A 19,885-nucleotide genomic window follows, 5' to 3' on the forward strand; every position below is an offset into this window, starting at 1 on the left:
AATGACCGAACTTTGTCTTATTTACCATTTACACAACCTTTTCTTTTTATAAACATAATAGTTCATCTGTTTGTGAACGATATAGCGTGACAGCATGAATACGCTTTATTAAATAAATTATATACAGATTCTCACATACAGACATTATCGTCTCATCGAAATGCCATACTTACTAAATAAAATATAAATTAGGATGTTAAGATCTTCGACTCTAATAACATTGACTTCAGAGGCCTTTACTCTTGAATTAGCACGTATAGTTCCATATACTTCGATACTTCTAATTGGGGTTTGTAACTGCGCACTGGTCATCTTTCGTTAAACTATGATTTTTAAAACATTACTTTCTGGTAACTTAACGTAAGAAAATTAAGAACAAACAGTTAAGATTTAAATTCACTTAAACTTTCTTGTTACTTGAATTTTAAGAACAACCCCGATGAAATTGTGTTTTTCTAAACAATTTCGTTACAAACTCCTAACGAGAGAGTATTAGCATTTTGTTCTATGCAAGTGCCTTGAAGATATAAAAAAAAAGGCTGATATAACATATATGTGTTGAATGTGAAATCTGAAAATGATTTCATGTTCCTTTTCGCACCGCTCCAATTCCTTCCGTTCCGATGCCCCGTATTCAGAGCACTTTCGTGTATCTGGTTACATAATAGATGTTATTACAATTATCACAGTCTGTGTATTTACAGTTTAAACGTTAACGCGATACTCTTCTTAAATTACTTTAACAACGTTCTTATTTTTGTGTAGCGTTTTCTATAAGATGAACTTTACGAAAAGTAGCTCTATCGCTGAACATGGACGGCAGAGCATTCGCGAGAAAAAGATTTCCTTTCCTACGGATTATTAATCCGTACCGAAAGAAAAAAAGAAATGGGAAGAAGGGTGGGGAAGAGAATACTTTAAAGGCATGCATATTGGAACTAATATTTCTATATCTACCGAATAAACTTGCGTATCGTATGAAATAATATCGATAACTTAACGGTTAGTTATAATTTTAGAATCGGATACGTCTTACTTTTATCTTGTATTTACATTTACACCCTAAGTATTTATACAACGTTACGCAGTAAAAATCTGAAACGTTATTCCGTGGTCTCTGGTTTAGAAACTCCTCTTTTCGTTATCGAATATTTTCCTTTCTCTCGTCCGTTTACCAGGACACTATCGCAAAGTTTTTCACTCGTTTTCATTCTTCTTTTATCTTAACCGCCAACCAAGTGTCCGTGTCTTGTCTTCGAAATCGCGCTCAATTGTAAAAACAAAAACACGAAAAATAATGAAAAAGTTACAACGACAGTGTAACGTATTTCTCATAACAGAGTCTATGTATAGATTCATCGACATGGCGAAGAGTGAAACTCGATAGAAATATTTTTGAACGATCGGTTTATGCGTATTCTTCAACATCGTCCAAGTTCACGTTCACGTCGCCCATTCCATCATGCTGAAAGTTTAAATCGAAGAACAATTCGATAATCCCTATCGTAGTTCTTGGATCGTACCAATTTAGAATAAAATGGGTGTCTTGCTCTATCTGTGATTTAGTTATCGGACTCCTAATGGATTAGAGAGAGTTAAATGTTGTTCTTCGACCGAACGACACACTCTCCGAATCGAATCGACTGCCACGTAGAAAAACAGCTATTAACTTGGCGTAGAGCATTCTCCTATCGTGCAAATCCAAGGAAATCGGTGAGCCTGTCGTTCCAATCGTGTAGCCAGTGAGTAGGTCCGTGACTCGATTGCCTTTGTTTGCAGGGATTGATCTCAGTCTCGAGAGGCATGTATTCTTCGCCCCTGATGCAGAAATAACTCTTTATCGGGCTTCTGCACATGGGACACCGGTCGAGCTTCCCGAAACACGAGGCGCAGATACACGTGTGCCTGCAAGGCAATAATGCGCGCGACAGAGGAAAATATTGGCAAACAACGCATAGCTGCTCTCCCGCCGTGTTCCAAAGCGATCCTTCGGGATCGCCAGTGCCGGAAGCAACCAACGCACCTCTCGTCGAACTACCGTTGTTGTTGCATGGTTCTGCGAGCGCCAGAGCTGAGCCCAATCCCGAGGACACATCACCCTCGTCATAGTTGGTCGAATTGCCCGTTGCTAGGTACAGTTGCTGAAACAAATTTAATTTATTTCATTAGATACGTAGTTTTTGTTTTTTAGAACGTTCAATTCAATGTCCAATTCGACAATGAGAAATACTTACAACTGGTACAATAGGGTCGATTTTACTCGGATAAAAGTAGGTGGAATACGGATTTAAAAATGATGAGTCTTCTTACCGACATATACGATACATATAAACGTGTTGAAATATAAAACGTTTTCGACCTTATGTAGTCAAATCCTTGGCGAATACTTAATGATTTATAATAATATCCCATCACTTTTTACACTTGAAACGAATTTTAACGATGAACCAGCCGAGGAGTGGTCAAAGTTTTGTAATAGGTGACCGATGTTGTCCATCGGAAATGGTCTACAAAGAAGAGCCCAAGTCTCTTTGATCTCGCTCTACCAATCGACAAACGCGCTCGTTGTAAAGGATTTTACATTAATCAACTTAAACTGTGCCAATCAGCTCGGGTAACTGTACTAGTTTTAGGTGTCGGTATTCGAACCGTGTAGAATACCAAAATTTACACGTCTAATATTAGTCATCGAGGAAGACGTTCCAAAGAGAAGAACTGAAAGGAAATTCACCTTAAGGCAGGATAACTGGCCGTTAGCTTGCTTCAGATACTGTGCCAGAATCGAGGTCGGTAACGTGCAGACACTATCCTTGATGTGGACGACGTTCACCAGTGCCACCTTCGAAGAGAAAGGGTAATAAAGGTATTTGGGCAATCACGGGTTGGGTAGCCACAATTTATCGTTATCGATCTTTTAAAGCGTACGCGACATTTCATTACACGCGTACCACCTGACGAAATCAAAGCAATCATCAGGACAAAGCGGTACTTTTGTTTAGAAAAGCAAACAGCGTTAAGAGGTATACGGATTACCAACTGACAACGAACGCCATCCGGTCAATTTTCTTTTTTGAACCCATTAGCCACTTGGATCGATTAAAAACCCGAAGTTAGCGAGCCATGATTCATGACACGAACAGAAGTCGTAAGGCGATCAAGCTTGATACACGATAGCTCTCGAAAGTATTCGAACAACTTCAACCCAAACATTATCGATTAAAACACTGAAATTCCATTATGATTTTCAAAATATTTCTGTTACAGCAGCGACATACTTACAAATGTCAAAGTCTTACATGCTTTGTTTGGAAAACATTCGATGGTGCAAACAATGTTTTCAAAGCATTCCTTGGCAATATTGAACATAGAACCATTGCAAAAGTATTTGTACACCGTGTTGCGAAGCAAAGTAGAAATATTTGCACGACCCGGTGGCCTATCGATCTTTCGCTAATCAATATCGCGAGTAGTATCAAGAAATTGAAATTGAATCGATTTCATTGATCTTTCGATACTTTTACGAAAGCTAAAAGGTACCCACGGTTTCATCGGGATGCGGATCTCCGTTATCCCTGCGCGTCAAGAAGATCACTAAAGGATAGCAAAGACGAGGGGGTGTTCCCAACTCCAATTCTGGTGCTGGGAGCGACAGTCTGAGCGTTTCCTCCCCGTGGGGTTGTCTACTGCATTTTCTGGTCAAGGAATAGTCGTTGATATCGTGATAAAATCATGCCTCGAGCGATTTACGATTTTTTATACGACTCGGACGATAACGAACGGAACGTGTCGAGTCTAACGCATGAATGAAAAATTAGTTTCATTTTGCAAAGGATACGTTTGGGGCGGCGTGAGGTATTGCGCGTGGCCTTGAAGAAGAGTGCCATTCAAGGATGCGTCTCTGAGGGTGCTCCAGGGTTTCCAAAGCGCCAGGTGAAGCTCTCTTATGCTGACACCCCAGATTGCTTGTAAAGAATATTCCACTTGACTCGATACCTCGCATTCAACCTCTGGAAAAAGAAAGCAAAGGGATGCATCAGTGTTGGTTTCGTATCCTGTTACAAGGAAAAGACAAGCATATTTTTATTTCCATAAACGTATCATGGTAAAAATAAAGTGAAATTTACATTGCTTCGGTCTTAGGAATATTTATTTTAACGATCGAACTGTTCAGTCGCGAATAGAAATCGAGAAAAGGGTAGATTCCGAAGATTACTCTTCCTCTTTCGCGAAGGACAATAAGTATTCGCAAAAATTAGAATCGAAATCGCTGTATAATGGTCTCTCCTCTCACGCATGACCTGGAAACCTCCTTGGCTCGTGGAGATATCTTGTAGCCAGACGAGAGGAAAAAAGTTGAAAGTGGGTTTGTTATGTAATGATTTTGAGTACGTCACGGTACGAGACGACACGGTAACATATTGCTCCAGGCTCTCTACTTGTATTACTTGGTGCGTCAACCGGCACAGCGTACCCTGTCAACGGATTCGCTGCATCCCGTACTCTGAACTACATACACCGTACCTCCTCCTTTTAACGCCTTGCTCGATTTTTTGGACCTTTACAGTAGCTTTCGCTTAAATTTTTGAAACGCGAGCCAAACGAGGTCGTTACCTTTTCTCGATATAACTAAACAAGCGGATCCGACTAGTATCGTTATATCAAGGGACTATGTACGGTATAGCCATAAGAAGTACAGCAGTTATCGAGTAGTTGTACGAGTAGTCGATCACATACAATATTCCTGATCGACAAGCAGGAAAACGTACGCGTCGTCTCGTGACAAAAATATTTAAAAAAAAAAAAGAAGGGAAATCGTGACCCACATGCCGAGGAGGAGACACGAAACGGTCGTAGTCGGCGTGGGATTGATTTTTGCGTCAATGGGGCATCTCGTCTCTCTTCCTGTCGCGTTCGTCGCCAAAGCTAAAAATTCTAATCGGACGAGGAGAGGCCACTGTCGAGAAGATTGTTTCGAGATCACGCGAGACCGGTGCGAACGAAAGTGAAAGCTGCCAAGAACAGATCGTCCACAACGCGGTAGTCCCGCAGCCCAAGTATCGAATCGGACATTTCAGAGAATCGCGACGATGCCAATGGAACAAAAACTTTTTATTCGCGTACAAGGACACGTATTTCTGGCTTCGCCATAGAAATGATCGGATCGTATCTCCAAACTTCCGTCGAGTCTCTCTCTCGCCGCACCCGCGCCGTTCCGTTATCGTCGATATCGATTATCCGGACGTAAGAGATAACGCGAATTAATTAATTAATCTCCTTTGATAAAAAAAATTAATGTAACGCGACGAGAGATTCTGCATTTCCTATCGCTTGTTATCGCACGAAAATGTACATGTACCATCCGCAACATTTAGATAGCGTTTTAGTTGCACGCGGAAACGCGACTTGTTCCGTAGCACGAACCGAGGAAACGTCGGCGTCGGGATCAAATATTGCGTATGAAAAATAACAACGCGTCGAGATAACAAACATCCTTGTTGTACAATAAATATTTGCCAAATGTACCAGTGTTTCCATAAACGATGTTAAAAATATTAAACAAATAATGGTTGAAAGTTTGCGAGGTAGACTTTACGAGTACGCGCGCGAATAAATCTGATATCGGTTCATAGAGTCAACTATATTTTGCAAACAACTTCTCGATGGGAAATTCGATGCAAGTCCAATCGGAATACCAATGCGACACGTGCCAATCGGATGCACATGGTTTGCGAACCTTCCTAACCGAACGACACACACGACCAACCAGTCGAACGATGTAGCGATCGGGCGCGGTGTGTACTTCGGTGAAAGGCCATACAGAGTACAACTGCACAGACGCGTTGCACCCAACCAAGATGCAAGGCGAAGTTACGTCCAATATTGCATCTGTGAAACGATAAATGGATCACGGCGGTCGTAATATACCGTTTACTCGGTTGAAAACTGGTTCTTAACTTAATACACACCGGATGCTGACAAGTCGAGAATGTTCAAGTCCGAACTGTTCGATTTAACGAACTGCAATTAACCCAAATTCCAGACAACAGTTTACCGGCTTACTTTCGAAGCAAGATTTCGACTGCAGATGTGCGAGATCACCCCTTCGATACTATGAATACTCTATCGCACGTTTACGTGTAATATCGGACTCGTTTATGTCGGGAAGACTTCGTCGACATGCGTGGCTCGCGATAATTAAAGATAAACAATGGTGAGAATAATTCGTGTCTCCTTCTTCTCCTGGCGAGGAGAAGGGGGAATACGTGGCTTCCATTGAGAATTTCTACTTTAGAGGATATGTAAAAAAAAAAAAAAAAGAAAAACGATGGGAGTAGTTATGTGGAGCGGACAATTATCAAATGTCGTTGCATAATCCGGGTAAGCCGGCTAATCCGTTCACCTGGTTGCACCAACTGCTCGTGGAAATCCGAGCATTTTACTCGCTCGAGAGAGCTTCGGACGTTCGGCCGAACCCAAATGGCATTTTCTACGTTTAGAAGCTGACCGAATGCAAACGTGCTCAGCGTAACGATCGTGTATCGAAGAAAATAAACGTCAGAGGTCACATAATTTGAGATTATATTCGAATTCGAATTCAAACGGGTACGAAAGGATCGAGTTAAATTTATATTACAGAAGTGAGCGTGAAACAGCGAGAGCAAGCGAGAAACGGTCAGAGCGAGTGGGATACTTTTACTTTTGTGCTCCAATGATTCATCATTAACTCGAATCACCTGTCCAAGATAATATCGAGGCTCGCTCCGAGTTGGCAATTCCAAGAAGAAGCAGGATAACCACGCGCGACTCGGTTGGAACAAATTTCATCGACTTTTACGCACGATTCACCGCACAACGCGACATATGAGATGGAAGAGCGGTCATGGTACGACATTCGCTACTGACAATGAGAAATCGCATCCTCAAAACCTTGTTCTCAATGTGGGGCCTGATTCTTTGACGGTCACGGTCTTCTACATTTCTCATGTCTTATGTTGCCTTTAACGTGTAAAACGATGATTCGATTGCGTTCGATTCATTCTTTCTTATCTCGTCGACCAGTCTTTTCTAAAGAAAAAACAAGAGACAGGAGATCGATATAAATGGGCGTAGCATGTCCGATCGTTCGCGTCGGCCTTGATTGTTCTACGCTTGAGATAGTCACGTAGGCAAGTCGGGACCGGGACTGTATGTATTTTCTCTCTTTGCGAGAAATGCTGAGCGCGATCGCTACAATCTATGGGAAAAATGGCAAACAAACGCAGCGATTGGCCCCGATACGTCTCGCTCGAATATCATTCTATTTATTAAATTAAAGGGATTTATCGTTAACGCGAAGGACGATAGACGAATATAGAATGCAATGTTTCTCGCGCGCAATATCCTGGCAAAGAAAATCGATTCTGAAAATGAGTCAGACCGCGCGCTTATTTAAGTTTTCACGGTGCGCGGCGTGCCGGGGATCTCTCGGTATCTATTGTCTTCGCATGCAAAGTGTTTCAATTAGTTCCTTTGTTTGGGCACGTTTCCCCCAACCTCGACCACCGATGTTTCATTTATGCGTCACTCCGTACTTGGTTCTCTAAATATTTTCTTATCGGTCTGCCAAAACATTACAGAATGTTCCCGCTGTTTGCTTTTACCGTTTGCTTATCCTACCGCCGCTAATGCTACTTCCTTCTCGATCGTTAGCGTTATCATTTCTAAATGCTATTTTATTAAAAGACTCGGTATAACTAATAATTCTTAGCATTCGATTACAAGTCATAAGTCTCGTTACTCGGTGCATCGACCTTTGCAATGATCGCGATTCCGTTATTCCTGTTACGACGTTATTTCCCTTTACGTGGTACATTCGTTTAGAATCGCCTCTAACAGACATTTTATTAACAAGAGCTTCGTACGTTTTACGCTTCGATTCGCGGGACGCGATAAATGATCGAGTCACCGGTCGTTTATTCTTTTATCAACATTTACAAGTAGCCTCGTAAGTAGCGCCTGTCTTTAAAATCTCTCCTTCTGCTCAGTTTTACAACCTGTCTTTATTTACAAGGTTTACGATTTGAGACTTTAACTCGGTCGAACGATCAGCTTTCCAGGCTTTTTTTCCTTTCATCGACCTTCTACGATTATTTCTGTATCCTCGAGATCTTTAAATTTTGCGGACGCGCGTAATTTGTGTAATATCAAACAGAGTAGCGTTACAATTAACAGCGATAGAAAGCCACGATGTATAGAATAAATACTTGTACGTGATTCGTGCGAACGTGCAGGCTTGAACCGATCACGAGACAAAGAGAGACAACACGATGTGAAAAAATATTTCTTTGTTAGCGCGCGAGAGTCTTCATTTTACGAAAGAAACGTACTCTTGCATCGCAAACGACGAGACGTGGTATACTGCATATGTATGTACACTGCATATAGATGTAAAAATGCTTTCGGCGTGTTTGCGCAAATTTCTCTCCCTCGCGCTAATACTCTTTGCATATTTTTTCTATGGAGTAACGAGGCGTTAAGAAGCCACGAAACTTTTCGCTCGCCTCGTGCGAAATACGTTAACTTTCATATACATATAGGTAACTATAGATACCCAGTTTTGTATGCATGGAAAGGAGATCTAACCGACGGGGAGCGTCTAACCGGAAAAGAGCACCAAGTTGACCAAGCTTGTAATACTTGAGCTGACGATTCAAAGTCAAAGATTCGCTCCGAGAGTTACGCGATCGAGATATTAAAAAACGCTCGATTACGTGTTTCTGTTGCCAATGACGAAACAATGAAGAAACCGATAAAGCAAAATTAGCACGGATAATCGTGAGAAAATCATCGCGTATCAACAAAGACGCGAATATGTACATTCGAACATTGTACATTAACGAGAACTTTATCGTTGAAAGACTCTAAATTTCGTTCCTTTCATTTGGAATGTAACGACGAATACAAAAAAAAAGCGCGAAATTGTTTGCTTTCAGGCATTAAAGGCATTGGAATGGACCAGTTTTTCACTCGTAATAAAAGCGACTATTACGTATTGTGAGAACAAGAATGAAAGTATATGTATATGTGTACGAGGCATAGACGTAATTGCAGTCATCGAGCTCATTTCGTGCAACCGACCAGAAACGCGCGTCTAAAAAATGATGCCCCTGTGCGCGTGTCTTTTCTCTTTTTATGCGACCAGCAATTACGTAACAATGATTCGACAGGATGTTGCATTACGATGTTACGGTACGTTGCTCGTATGCGCGGACAAGATTTCCTAAAAACGTATGGTTTGTTTGTCAGCACCTTTCTTATCGAGTTTTTCACGAGAAAAGAAAAGAGCAAATTAAAAACGCGACCAGGAAAAGAAAATACAATCTAGAACGATCGCACATAAATTGGAATGGAAGAGGCAACAACAAAAAGGGAAAGAAAGTCACGGGCGATAAAACATATAAAACTGGCATTTTTATACGTAATCAACTAAAATTTTCCAAAACTCTGTTGAAGAGCTTGTGCTTAACGCTGCTGTCTTTGTATCTCCGAACATCGTAATGTGAAAAGGTGACAGTACTCGGCACGACATTAACATCGCGTATCCTAAGTGTACGATGTCTAACCTTCTGAATCAACACGAACGCGCACGGTTTGGCAATAGGTTACAGCAGTTTCGCATTTTCTCTTGGGTCCCGAGAGTTCCATGCAGGATCGTATTAAGATTCCATAGGCATTTAGGCTATAGTACCACGAAACTCGCGATAGCGTTTTCAGAAAGAGAAAGGGAACCAACGGCAAATTACACCTGTTTCTACAAATTTAACAAGGATACGATGTACATAGATTACAAAGGAATTTAATATTTGATACGATTACGAGTAGATAAGAATTTTACTCTAAACTTAACGCCTTCGTTCGGCCCTGATTAAACGTTTCGTTGCGATCTTAACGAGCTAGTCGAGTCGAACGGATACGCGTAAATTATCGCAGGCGCTCGAAACGTAGGTGTTTCGAAAACGCCATTCAAAAGAACGAGGACCGAGAGATTCCGTATCAGCCAATGATCGCGACGCTTATTTCTCTCGACGAAGGAATCTTGCAATCGACTCGCGACGTTACGCCACCGGTTCGGCTTACCTTTCGTAACTTGGACCACAAGCTCCTCTTCTCTACCGATTCAATCGCGATTACGCGTTACTCAATGTCTATGGGATAGCTCCTTGGTCTGAACATCTCGTCGAAAGATACCTAGAGACGAACATATTTCCACGCTAAAATGCCAACAACGCTTTGGTTGATATTCTGCGTTCCACGTAAAATATGAAAAGAAAAAAAAGAAAAGGGAAAAAAGAGAAACGACGAGTCGAAACAGTATCCTTCGTGTAAATCAACAGTCGTATATACATAGTACATATAATTAGTACAAGGTTCGAGTTTGATGGGAACATTGAAAGAGCCACTTTGATTCCATCGTGGCCGAGTATCAATGCTTTGACAAACTCTCGTTGATTATTAACGCGAACTGTCGTTATTGTGTCGGGTAGTAAAACAATAATTGAGAAACACGTAATAAATGACTCGGTCGAGGAATTCTCATTACAGAGAGTTTCCATTTCCAGTCGTTTGCAAACGTGCAGTCGTGTCAAAGCTTTTGAAGGGTAAGAAACACGTGCAACGAGCGAGCACCCGATCCTGCGAGTTTATTAATAATGCCTGCATCGGATACGGCCGAGTGGAAATTGTTTCACCTATTGTCACGTAACTTACGTAACGCAGCGAGAGAACGCCGTCCTCGATGAACGAGACTAAACTCTGTTATCGAACCTCACGATTTTTACATGGTCACCTTTGACTACGGGCCTGGAATTCGAAAACGCTCTGCCCTTGCCTTGCAACGTTTCCACCGAGCTCCGTCTTCGGCTCGTCTCGCGACACACAAATTATATTAAATTCCGATAAAGAAAATTATTCTGTACAAACACAATTACAATGTTGAAAATCTACATCGAGCGTAAAAACATATTACGCAAGATTTGCCGCAATTCTTTAACCGTGATAGAGCGAAACTGTGTCGTAGTAATACCGTATCGTACGATGGTTATCCATACCGTCAATGCCACGGTAGTTGCGGAAGACAAATTCTCAGAACGCGGTCATAAAATAAAGAGAATTCGTTTGAAAGGGCCGAATTCCAGGTACATATACATACATACGCATAAAGCAATATTTACAAATAACCGTAGCGCGTGGTATTGGTGCGATGCGTCATTTATTTCTAGCTCAAGGTAATGACACGCGTGTACTTTTAAGCGAGTTTAGCATCCCTAGATCAAAGAATGGAATATACGTAATATTATCAGCGGTACCGACAACTTTGAATGTCGGTGTTCGGGTTACGCGATCGAGAGAGTGCGCGCATCTTATATTAAGTATCGTTCGGTTAAATTGTCAAAAATTTCGCGAAGCTGATCACCGACGAGAACGCTACCGGAACAAATTTCACGCCCATCATACCGATTGCCGATCAATTGTGCAGTTCCATTAGCACGCGACTCGATGCGCGCGTGATCGAATCGATTCAACCGGGAACACGTGCTCCGTTCCGTCGTGTCATCGCAGACGTGCACCGCGGTTCGAATAAACTACAAGATGGACCCGCAAGGCTACAGAATCTAGTCGCGCATATAATAAACATGCCCGCGACCTCACGAATCGCGGTGTAATCAATTTATCGAGGATCATCGAGCGTCGAACGTAAATCACCGACTACGCGACGTGACATACTCGCGTTCCATCGATGAATCCCGTGTTTTTATTGGAATACGTTATCGTTACGTATCGGTTTTCCTCGTACGTTCGGGAGACACGAAAGGTTTTAACTCGTGTCGCAACTTCCAAACAAATCTTTGAGAGAGTATGATTAGTTCGAGTACCGGTAGCTTGACCGAAATAAAAACTAATTGACACCAATTCTTATTGATTTATGATTAATAGAGCGCAGATTTTATATGCATTTGCGATGTATATCGATATGGAAAATGTTGTTTTATTTTGTATCGGTGCATATCTTTCGCATAAATTTAGCGTACGATGTACCGAATACATTAAAGATAAAAAAAAAAAATAAAAAATATACCATGTAAAACAATTAAATTTTGAGATGATACACGCTGCCCTTGCGTCGACTACCGTCTCCACAGGTTAAATGACTCACGATGACCTGGCCAAGCGGTCAAGGTAACGTTTCGTAACTTCGGGTGCCTTAACACCTGCATACTAATTACGAGGATAGCGGGTGCGAGGGATGGGGAAGGGGAGTCGTCTTTTTTTCTCCTTATGCGTGTCTGTAACCCACTTTCGGCTCGGTTCAACATACAGGCTTTGCTCTTTTAAGTTAATTAACCCGCCGGCGGCGACTTGCGAAATACGACCCCGTGTATTCTTGGAGAACCAGAACCTAAACCGTGTATTCGCTTAAAAATTGCCCGTCGCGTAATTTGCAAGCGAGAAGAACAGTTAGACCCTCGGCTCCGCTACTATTATTATACATGGTGTCTCCTAGAAACAACAGACTCCGCCAGAAAGGTGGTTCGAGCGCTAAAATTGAGCAAAACGAGTCTTCTGTATCGGATCGAATCTAGTTCAACGAACTTATCGAGAACCTCGCTCTTGTTTTTTATACATACCTAACGGAACAAAAAATTCCTTCTTTGTTTTAAAACTTATCAACGAATGATTACAAATGCCTGTTTCATTCGATAGATACACCACCATTTTACCGTACAAAATCACCTTTCTTACAATTTTTTTTTTTCTTTTAGAGACACCCTGTATCCTCGGCCGAACCAAACGACGCGTGAATTTTGACGACAGTTCATACGCCGCTGAATACTAATCCTATGAAAATGATACGAAACGCAGGCAGGACACGTTCACGCGTTTGGACATGAAACCGCGCGAGATATAATTTTGATCTGATCTTGAAAGGTGACGATAATTTTCCATACGCGAAATATATTCGAATGCCTTTAACGAGAGGAGCTTTTTAATCGAAATTAACAAGACGCAAATTTAAAGAATTCTCATTAAAAGTTAGAGAAAATTAATACAAGAATACCTCGAAAAAGCTAAACCGGTTTTTCGATTATTACTTTTTCTTGCTACAACTTATTCGCATCAAACTGGTTCTCCCTATTATATCGCAACAAGAATTAAATACTATATAAAAATAGACTCGATCTATAATACGATCGACAGAAGAATTCGACTTTCCAGCGTTACGCTTATATCCAGTTTAAATTAAACGTAGAAATTGTCTTATACTTTTAGTTAGTTTTCAAATATATCATTTATTCGAACATTGTTTGTGATTTCTTCGTTCGTCTCGTTGAGTAGTAAAACCAGAGTAAAAGGAAAGGTAAAATAGTAAAGCAGGGTATACGTTGACTAGACTCACCGGCGTAAGTGCTCTTGAAACTTTCGTGAAGCTTGAAGGTGAAGGGAATGTGGACCTTCATCATCTCCATCTGAGGTATGCGTGGCGAATGTGTCATTACGCTTCCACTCCCGCCAAACATCAATTCGTCGCCGTGAATACGAAGTACGATCATGTTCCTGCACAAAGGAATGGTACCCTACTTTTTAATAATGCCGTCGACCGTTTTCTTGGACATTACAAATTCTTTTACTCAATTCGATCCATAAAAAGTACATCTATGTATTCATATATATATATGTATAAAGTACAAACCGTGTAAACGGTTCGAGCAACTCAGTTTTCAATGAAGTATACAACGAGAAAATTTAATAACACTTTCACTGATCTTGAAAAGACACGCGATTAGAGGCCAAACGGTTTTTCCCAAACAACATATCAAATCGTTTAAACGTTATCGACGAAATGATAATAATAATAATAATAATTTCGTTCATTCTTCGAAATATGATATTTAGGTCACGTTTCCGAACGAGGTAATCGATTTATTATTCGAAATCTGGTGCATGATTCATTCTGAAAAATGTTTAATTATATTCTATGTACAAGGATGAGAACATGATCCCGCGTGCAGGCATGCAATGTCCCGTGCGAGTTCGAGACGATTAGGTGGTCCGAAGAAGTAACAGTAAACTAATTTTTTGTATCGGCACGTAGCAAGTAACGGGTTCGAAATTCACGTATCGAGACTGGTTCTGTAATATTTCTCATGCTTCTATCGACGTCACCACACTTTCTCGAAGAAAAACAGAAAAGCGTCGTCCGTCACGATACTCGAAAAAAAAAAGAAAAAAGAAAAAAGAAAAAAAAAAGAAAATACGCATCATCTTCCTTACTTTGACATTTCCTTCTTAACTTTCAACTTATAAACCAGTAAATACTAAATAACGATTGCTCGCTAGGGATACTCGAATAACTGAGATACGGAATCCGGTAATACATGTCAAGTACGACGGTTCTCGAAAGAAAGGTGCCCTCATTTCGCTATATACGCTTTTACATCGATTTCTACGTAAACTTTATCTCTTTGTCTTCCGCGTTCGTTGCGAAAGCTCGCGGGACCAAGTGAAAACGCCGCCGATTTCAAAAATCCTACTGTATTCACTCCTCCGTACTACCCAAACGAGTTTCGTAAGAAAGCTAATACCGCTCCACAGTATCGCTCTTGTTTCTAGGTAATCTAAAAATTATCGATCGTTTTTTCTAACAATGTCGATTCAACGATCGAATGACGTACGTCTTTACGAAAATGACAAACAACAATTTGTACGTATACAGTAAAGAGTTATAATTGTTGTATTCGAGAAGACACAGCACAATCGTTTGACCATCTGTGATTAATCGAATTAGCGAACACTGTGCTATTCATCCTTTTGAATGAATCAAGGTGCGAACGACCGCGCGCATTATTCGACTGCCAATAACCCCGCGGCCATGAGGACGTGTGCACGTATCGCAACATCGTAGTGTTGCAAATTATTCCCTAGCCAATGAGAATGGAACGCAACAGTCTCGACAATGAATTTCTGGATGTTAACCTTTCACGGATGTAGGAGCAGAATATTCCTGGCGAATGACTCTTGCTGGTAGCGAGTTTCAATTACCTACGGCTTGGACCGATTTAGAAATTCTTTCCGAAATTGGGAAGACGTGTCCACACGTAAAAGGAAAAAAAAAAAAAAGAATTCTGCTTACACGTAGAAAACGTGACGGTTGTCGAGTGATTTGAGTGCCACCAGACGAAATCTCATCGTGCGATCTGTGAACCAAACTCGTCCAGTCATATTATTTATAGAAGACCCGATTCAAGCGTGTGTCCATCGTTAAAAATGTTACGAGGTAATAGGCACCATGAGAAACTACCTTGCGCTAGATAATGATCAAACTCGTCGGTTTCTTGCTATCGTTGTAAACACGATAAACACATTCAGCGGTCTTGAAATTTCGAGTAGGATGTGGCCTGGACCTTAGCGACCTTGAGAATGATTCGTTGCCACAGATTTCGGTTAAGGTTTAGCGTTCATCTCGAACGATCGTCGACTGAAGCGGGAATCAAAACAAACGGATAACAAAAAGCTACCTATTATGGGATCGGTGAGTTAAGGAAAAGTGCGTAAGAAATCAAGTTGGCCTCCAAGTCATTGCGGCTGCCAAAACTAAAAACGAAAACTTCGTTCTTCCTTTTACGTTTTTCGTTAGAAACCGGATTGGATTTACCACATATCACCAATAATTTCAAAAATCAATAGCGCGAGTAAATTTGAAAGACGCGCTCTGCTCGCCATAAACGAAACGGCCAAAAAGGAGGCATAATTCAGCGAATAGCGTGTATTGCACAATCGTGGAATGTTGTGCAATCCAAGAATAGGGATAACGACATTAGTCGCTAATCTATCCACAAATATTGTTAATTACGCGCACAATATTTCGCGATCCGATTACAGAGTTAATCTTTAAGCGAGAGACTACTACTCTAACAAAAGGGTTAGAATTTCTAATGGGACATCCTGTATGTCACGATTCTCAAAGTTCAATGTATTTAAACGATGGACTTCTCTATTAATTGTGACATTTGAATTACCGTCAACATGAATCGTTTATAATGTCAAAGTAATTACATGGTAATGCTGTGTACAAAAGTTGTGCAAAAACTCAACTTCCGCTAACCTACTTTCGAGAGATACTGACAAATATCTGAAAGTAGCTGTGACCTGATAAATTTAATTTCACCAAGAGAACGTTTAAAATCTTCCGAAAGATAATTAAGAAAATGTTAAGTGTCGATGACACGGTGGTTTGATATCTGTTTTGGTGAAAATCCGAAAGCCGCACACGATATGTACTTTTTACAGCTGAAAACCTGTTCTATTTTTTACGTTCGGCCAACTAAACGATTGTTCGAATAACGATACGAGAGCAACGTATGGGTCTCGATCGTATTATTAGTAACATTTGTGTTACTGCGTGTGGATGTCGAACAATAAAACGGTTAAGAATACGAGTTAAATCGTAGAAAAAAGTCATAAATACCTGATAATGAATAGAAAGACTCCGCAGAAGCATATCGAGACCGCGAGTACGAAGAAAATGTTCGACAGCTCTGCCACGGACACTAACATCGCCGTCATCGTTTTATCGCCGTGTTGTCCTCCGTGCACACCACGCACACGCATACGCACACGTACACGCACTACGCGACGTCGCACCACCTCCCGCGTATTATAACCTCACTTCTAACGGTGCGCTGTCAAAATCACCGCCGATCGTGTTGCCCTCGAGCACTGCACACAACCTTTCGTCGAGCGACGTATCAACGCAACGTTGCGATACGGACCAACTGTCAGAGCCGCATCATCGCGTATCCGAATTTTCGTCGCGCAAATACTCCTCCACCCTAACCTCATCGACCGATTCCCGGTGGTAACCACTGACGCGTCAATTTATCGCACACGTTCGTCGGTAGTTTATCTTGCGTCGACGAAACAACTTTCTGACGATCAAATGTCGCGGATGTTTTCGTTGAAACGACGCGCATTCGATTGCACTCGATCGTTTATCATAGCGCGATGCCAGTGTATTCCCGATTCCCGAGTGACTTTTAAAGCTGAATAGAACCGATGGAACGAGGTATGTACGACATACCGACTCGGTCACGATAGATTGATTAGCTGGCTGGGTATTTTGTGCGAGCTTCGCGTCGAATAATCGCGCGTACGAAGGAAAACGAGCGCGTAAACAACCGAAACGTATTAACCGTGACCTGAAACTGAGCAAGACTGCACAAGACAGACTGCTGAGGGCTGAGGCTAAGACTGGCGCGGTGGTCGCAGTGGGGACGTGGGGACAACTTATACGGCTGCGTACTTGGCGACTTTTCCATTGGTACGCCAGTGGCGAATTATACCTGCACGGGACCCAACTAAAATCGACCGTTGAAACAAAAGTAAACAAGTTACGATCAAACTAACATACAGCGACGTATTTGATCGAATAATAAAATTTCTCTTACTTGTTATGAATAAGGTAAAGAATAAGAATTTTGTCAATCGCTAATATACATATTGTAGTACAACGGGAATACATTGCGCATACGTACTCTACAACTTCCGATTCGGCAAGGTCGATATTTCTTGTATTAACCGAATGTTTTCGAATAGACTATGTCGTGAATTGTTTACAAATAACAACAATGACTTTTTGAAACATTGCATTTGAAAACTCGCTTTGAACGGAATTCTAGGCAGATGTCTTATTTGTCTATAAAATAATTTGCGACGCCACTGTCGCACGTTTCATGCGCACGCTTCGCAACATCGACCAATACCAGCACGGATACGTAATCACGATTAGCGACAGGCATGTGCAAATGGAATTTGATTTTTAAATTAAAACAAATCATTTTGACACGCTTGCTAGCGATTTGCTTGTTCATGTGCGTACCTAATAAGTGATTTAATTAATTGTCAATGGAATCGGCAAACGTATTAACTTTTTGCTTGTCTTTTACAAAACTGAAAACTTGTTACAGTTTTACATATGGAATATCACACTAACAATAAGATCAAATTAAAGCGGATAAATAAAAGGTGTTTAGCTTTAATTAACTTATTTAATCTACGAAACTTCGATTACAACAACAGTACCGTACTCTTAGCGTAGATTCGAGTTAAATTTCAGATTCTACAGATTAGAGAACGTAAGCTTGATCACTATTCAACCCTGTTCGAATCCTAAATTGAATTTAATTCTCGTTTAAAAGCACCGAGAATAGTTTCCAAGGATACCGCTATAACCAGCCGGAACAGCTGATACGATCTCGACTAGCGACATCTAGTCAAATATTATTTCACGAATCGACTGAGATATGTTTATAGTTTCGTCGAATAATGATCAAATATTAATCGAGAAATACCTTAAACGCGTTTTCTGTTTCCTCCTCGTATCGTCAACGTTGTCGGAAGTAGCATCGCAAGATACGCATTCGACAATGTCGAAACTAATCGCTGTCGACTTCGAAGTATATGGAACCGTACAAGGTAAGAGATTATTTTTGTCCTACGTAAGAATACGACGATTTTAACGACTAATTTTTTTTCTTCAAAGGTGTCTTCTTTAGAAAGGTAAGTAATGCGCTCGCTAATAAACGTTAAGTAAATAACTCGAAACGCAGAGACACAAGTTTGCGGACTAGTTTGTACCGACGTGACATCTGACAGACGTAGCTGTTACTTTGTAGTTATCGACGCGCTGCTCTATAATCGAAAAATCAGTTACTCTGTGAAGAGCGATTTAAGAAATACAATTTGCTCCATTTTTTCGAGTAATGTACATAGTTAGCCGAACAAGTTCCTACTCTCATTCATATTTGTACGACTAATGCTTATTAAGAAACCAAACATTCAGCTATATCGATCACGCAGTGTTCTACGGTATGATGAAACGTAATAAAACAAATTAAATAATTTCTTTCAAGAATTTATTAGATTCGATCTAAATCACTCAACGTTTTCCGACTAATACAGTACACCCAAAAACGTGGCAAAGAATTAAGCTTGACCGGATGGTGCATGAACACCGACCAAGGCACGGTCGTCGGACATCTCGAAGGAGAACGAAATAAAATCGAAGAAATGTAAGTTTTGTAAAATATATAAAAAAATATATCAAGGGGTGTGCCAATCTTGGTTCTAATACAATACACTTTCTTACAGGAAAAATTGGCTTCGATATACCGGAAGTCCTCAGTCGGCGATAGACAAGACGGAATTTCGAAACGAGAAGGACATATCCCAGCCTTCATTCACCGATTTCGCAATCAAAAAATAGAGGCAAAACTGTCTAATTGTTCATTTTCGTAGCGTTATGATTTGCTCGTAATTAAAACTAGTGTACTCGTAACTCGTAACATACCGTGCACAACTTTGCGTTTCAATTGCAATAAAGTCTCTTGGACAATAAGAAAAGTGGGCCGCGTATTCGCGGCATTCAATTTACCGTGGCATTTGCTGCAGCAGAAATTTCAAGATCCCGTTACTCTATTATCTCGGTACTCTATACGTAGAATGTCGTCTTGGCAAATGTCAAACAACTCGAATCGTGTCGTAACGTAACTTCAAGTTCGAAAGGCCAAATTATTCGGTATTAAAAGAATTATCAGAAAAATGATCGCAAAGTAATCGTTGCCCAACTCCGATGTTAACGCTATTACTATCCGGCGTCGCTGACTAGACGTCTAGGTTTTCGAATCAACTTGTACATCGTCCAGTGTCTTCTGGATAACCAACGTCCGTAACACGGATAGGTTTGAGCAGCCCAACGTTGAAAGCATTCGTACGAATCCTCTCGCTATCGGCTCGCACTTCATTAGTTGAGTGCGCACCGTCGCGTACGCTTCGAAACTTTCGCCTGGCG

At 41.0% G+C, this 19,885-nt stretch overlaps 2 protein-coding genes across 2 annotated transcripts; one reads left to right on the forward strand and one right to left on the reverse strand.

Annotated features, from left to right (window-relative positions):
* Positions 1-87: 87 nt before the first annotated feature.
* LOC128895666 (cell growth regulator with RING finger domain protein 1-like) lies at positions 88-17,242 on the reverse strand. Its single transcript, XM_054158451.1, has 6 exons — positions 16,505-17,242; positions 13,436-13,593; positions 3,836-4,007; positions 3,542-3,683; positions 2,732-2,839; positions 88-2,141 (listed from the first exon to the last, which is right to left on the reverse strand). The coding sequence occupies exons 1-6, from the start codon at positions 16,645-16,647 to the stop codon at positions 1,689-1,691; spliced, it is 1,176 nt and encodes a 391-aa protein (XP_054014426.1). The 5' UTR covers positions 16,648-17,242; the 3' UTR covers positions 88-1,688.
* Positions 17,243-18,296: 1,054 nt separating this feature from the next.
* LOC128895672 (acylphosphatase-1-like) lies at positions 18,297-19,437 on the forward strand. The gene is made up of 4 exons (XM_054158459.1): positions 18,297-18,510; positions 18,578-18,594; positions 18,997-19,106; positions 19,186-19,437. The coding sequence occupies exons 1-4, from the start codon at positions 18,339-18,341 to the stop codon at positions 19,298-19,300; spliced, it is 414 nt and encodes a 137-aa protein (XP_054014434.1). The 5' UTR covers positions 18,297-18,338; the 3' UTR covers positions 19,301-19,437.
* Positions 19,438-19,885: the final 448 nt, after the last annotated feature.

The sequence above is a fragment of the Hylaeus anthracinus genome, unplaced genomic scaffold (genome assembly GCF_026225885.1).
Source record: "Hylaeus anthracinus isolate JK02 unplaced genomic scaffold, UHH_iyHylAnth1.0_haploid 5, whole genome shotgun sequence".
NCBI lineage: Eukaryota > Metazoa > Arthropoda > Insecta > Hymenoptera > Colletidae > Hylaeus > Hylaeus anthracinus.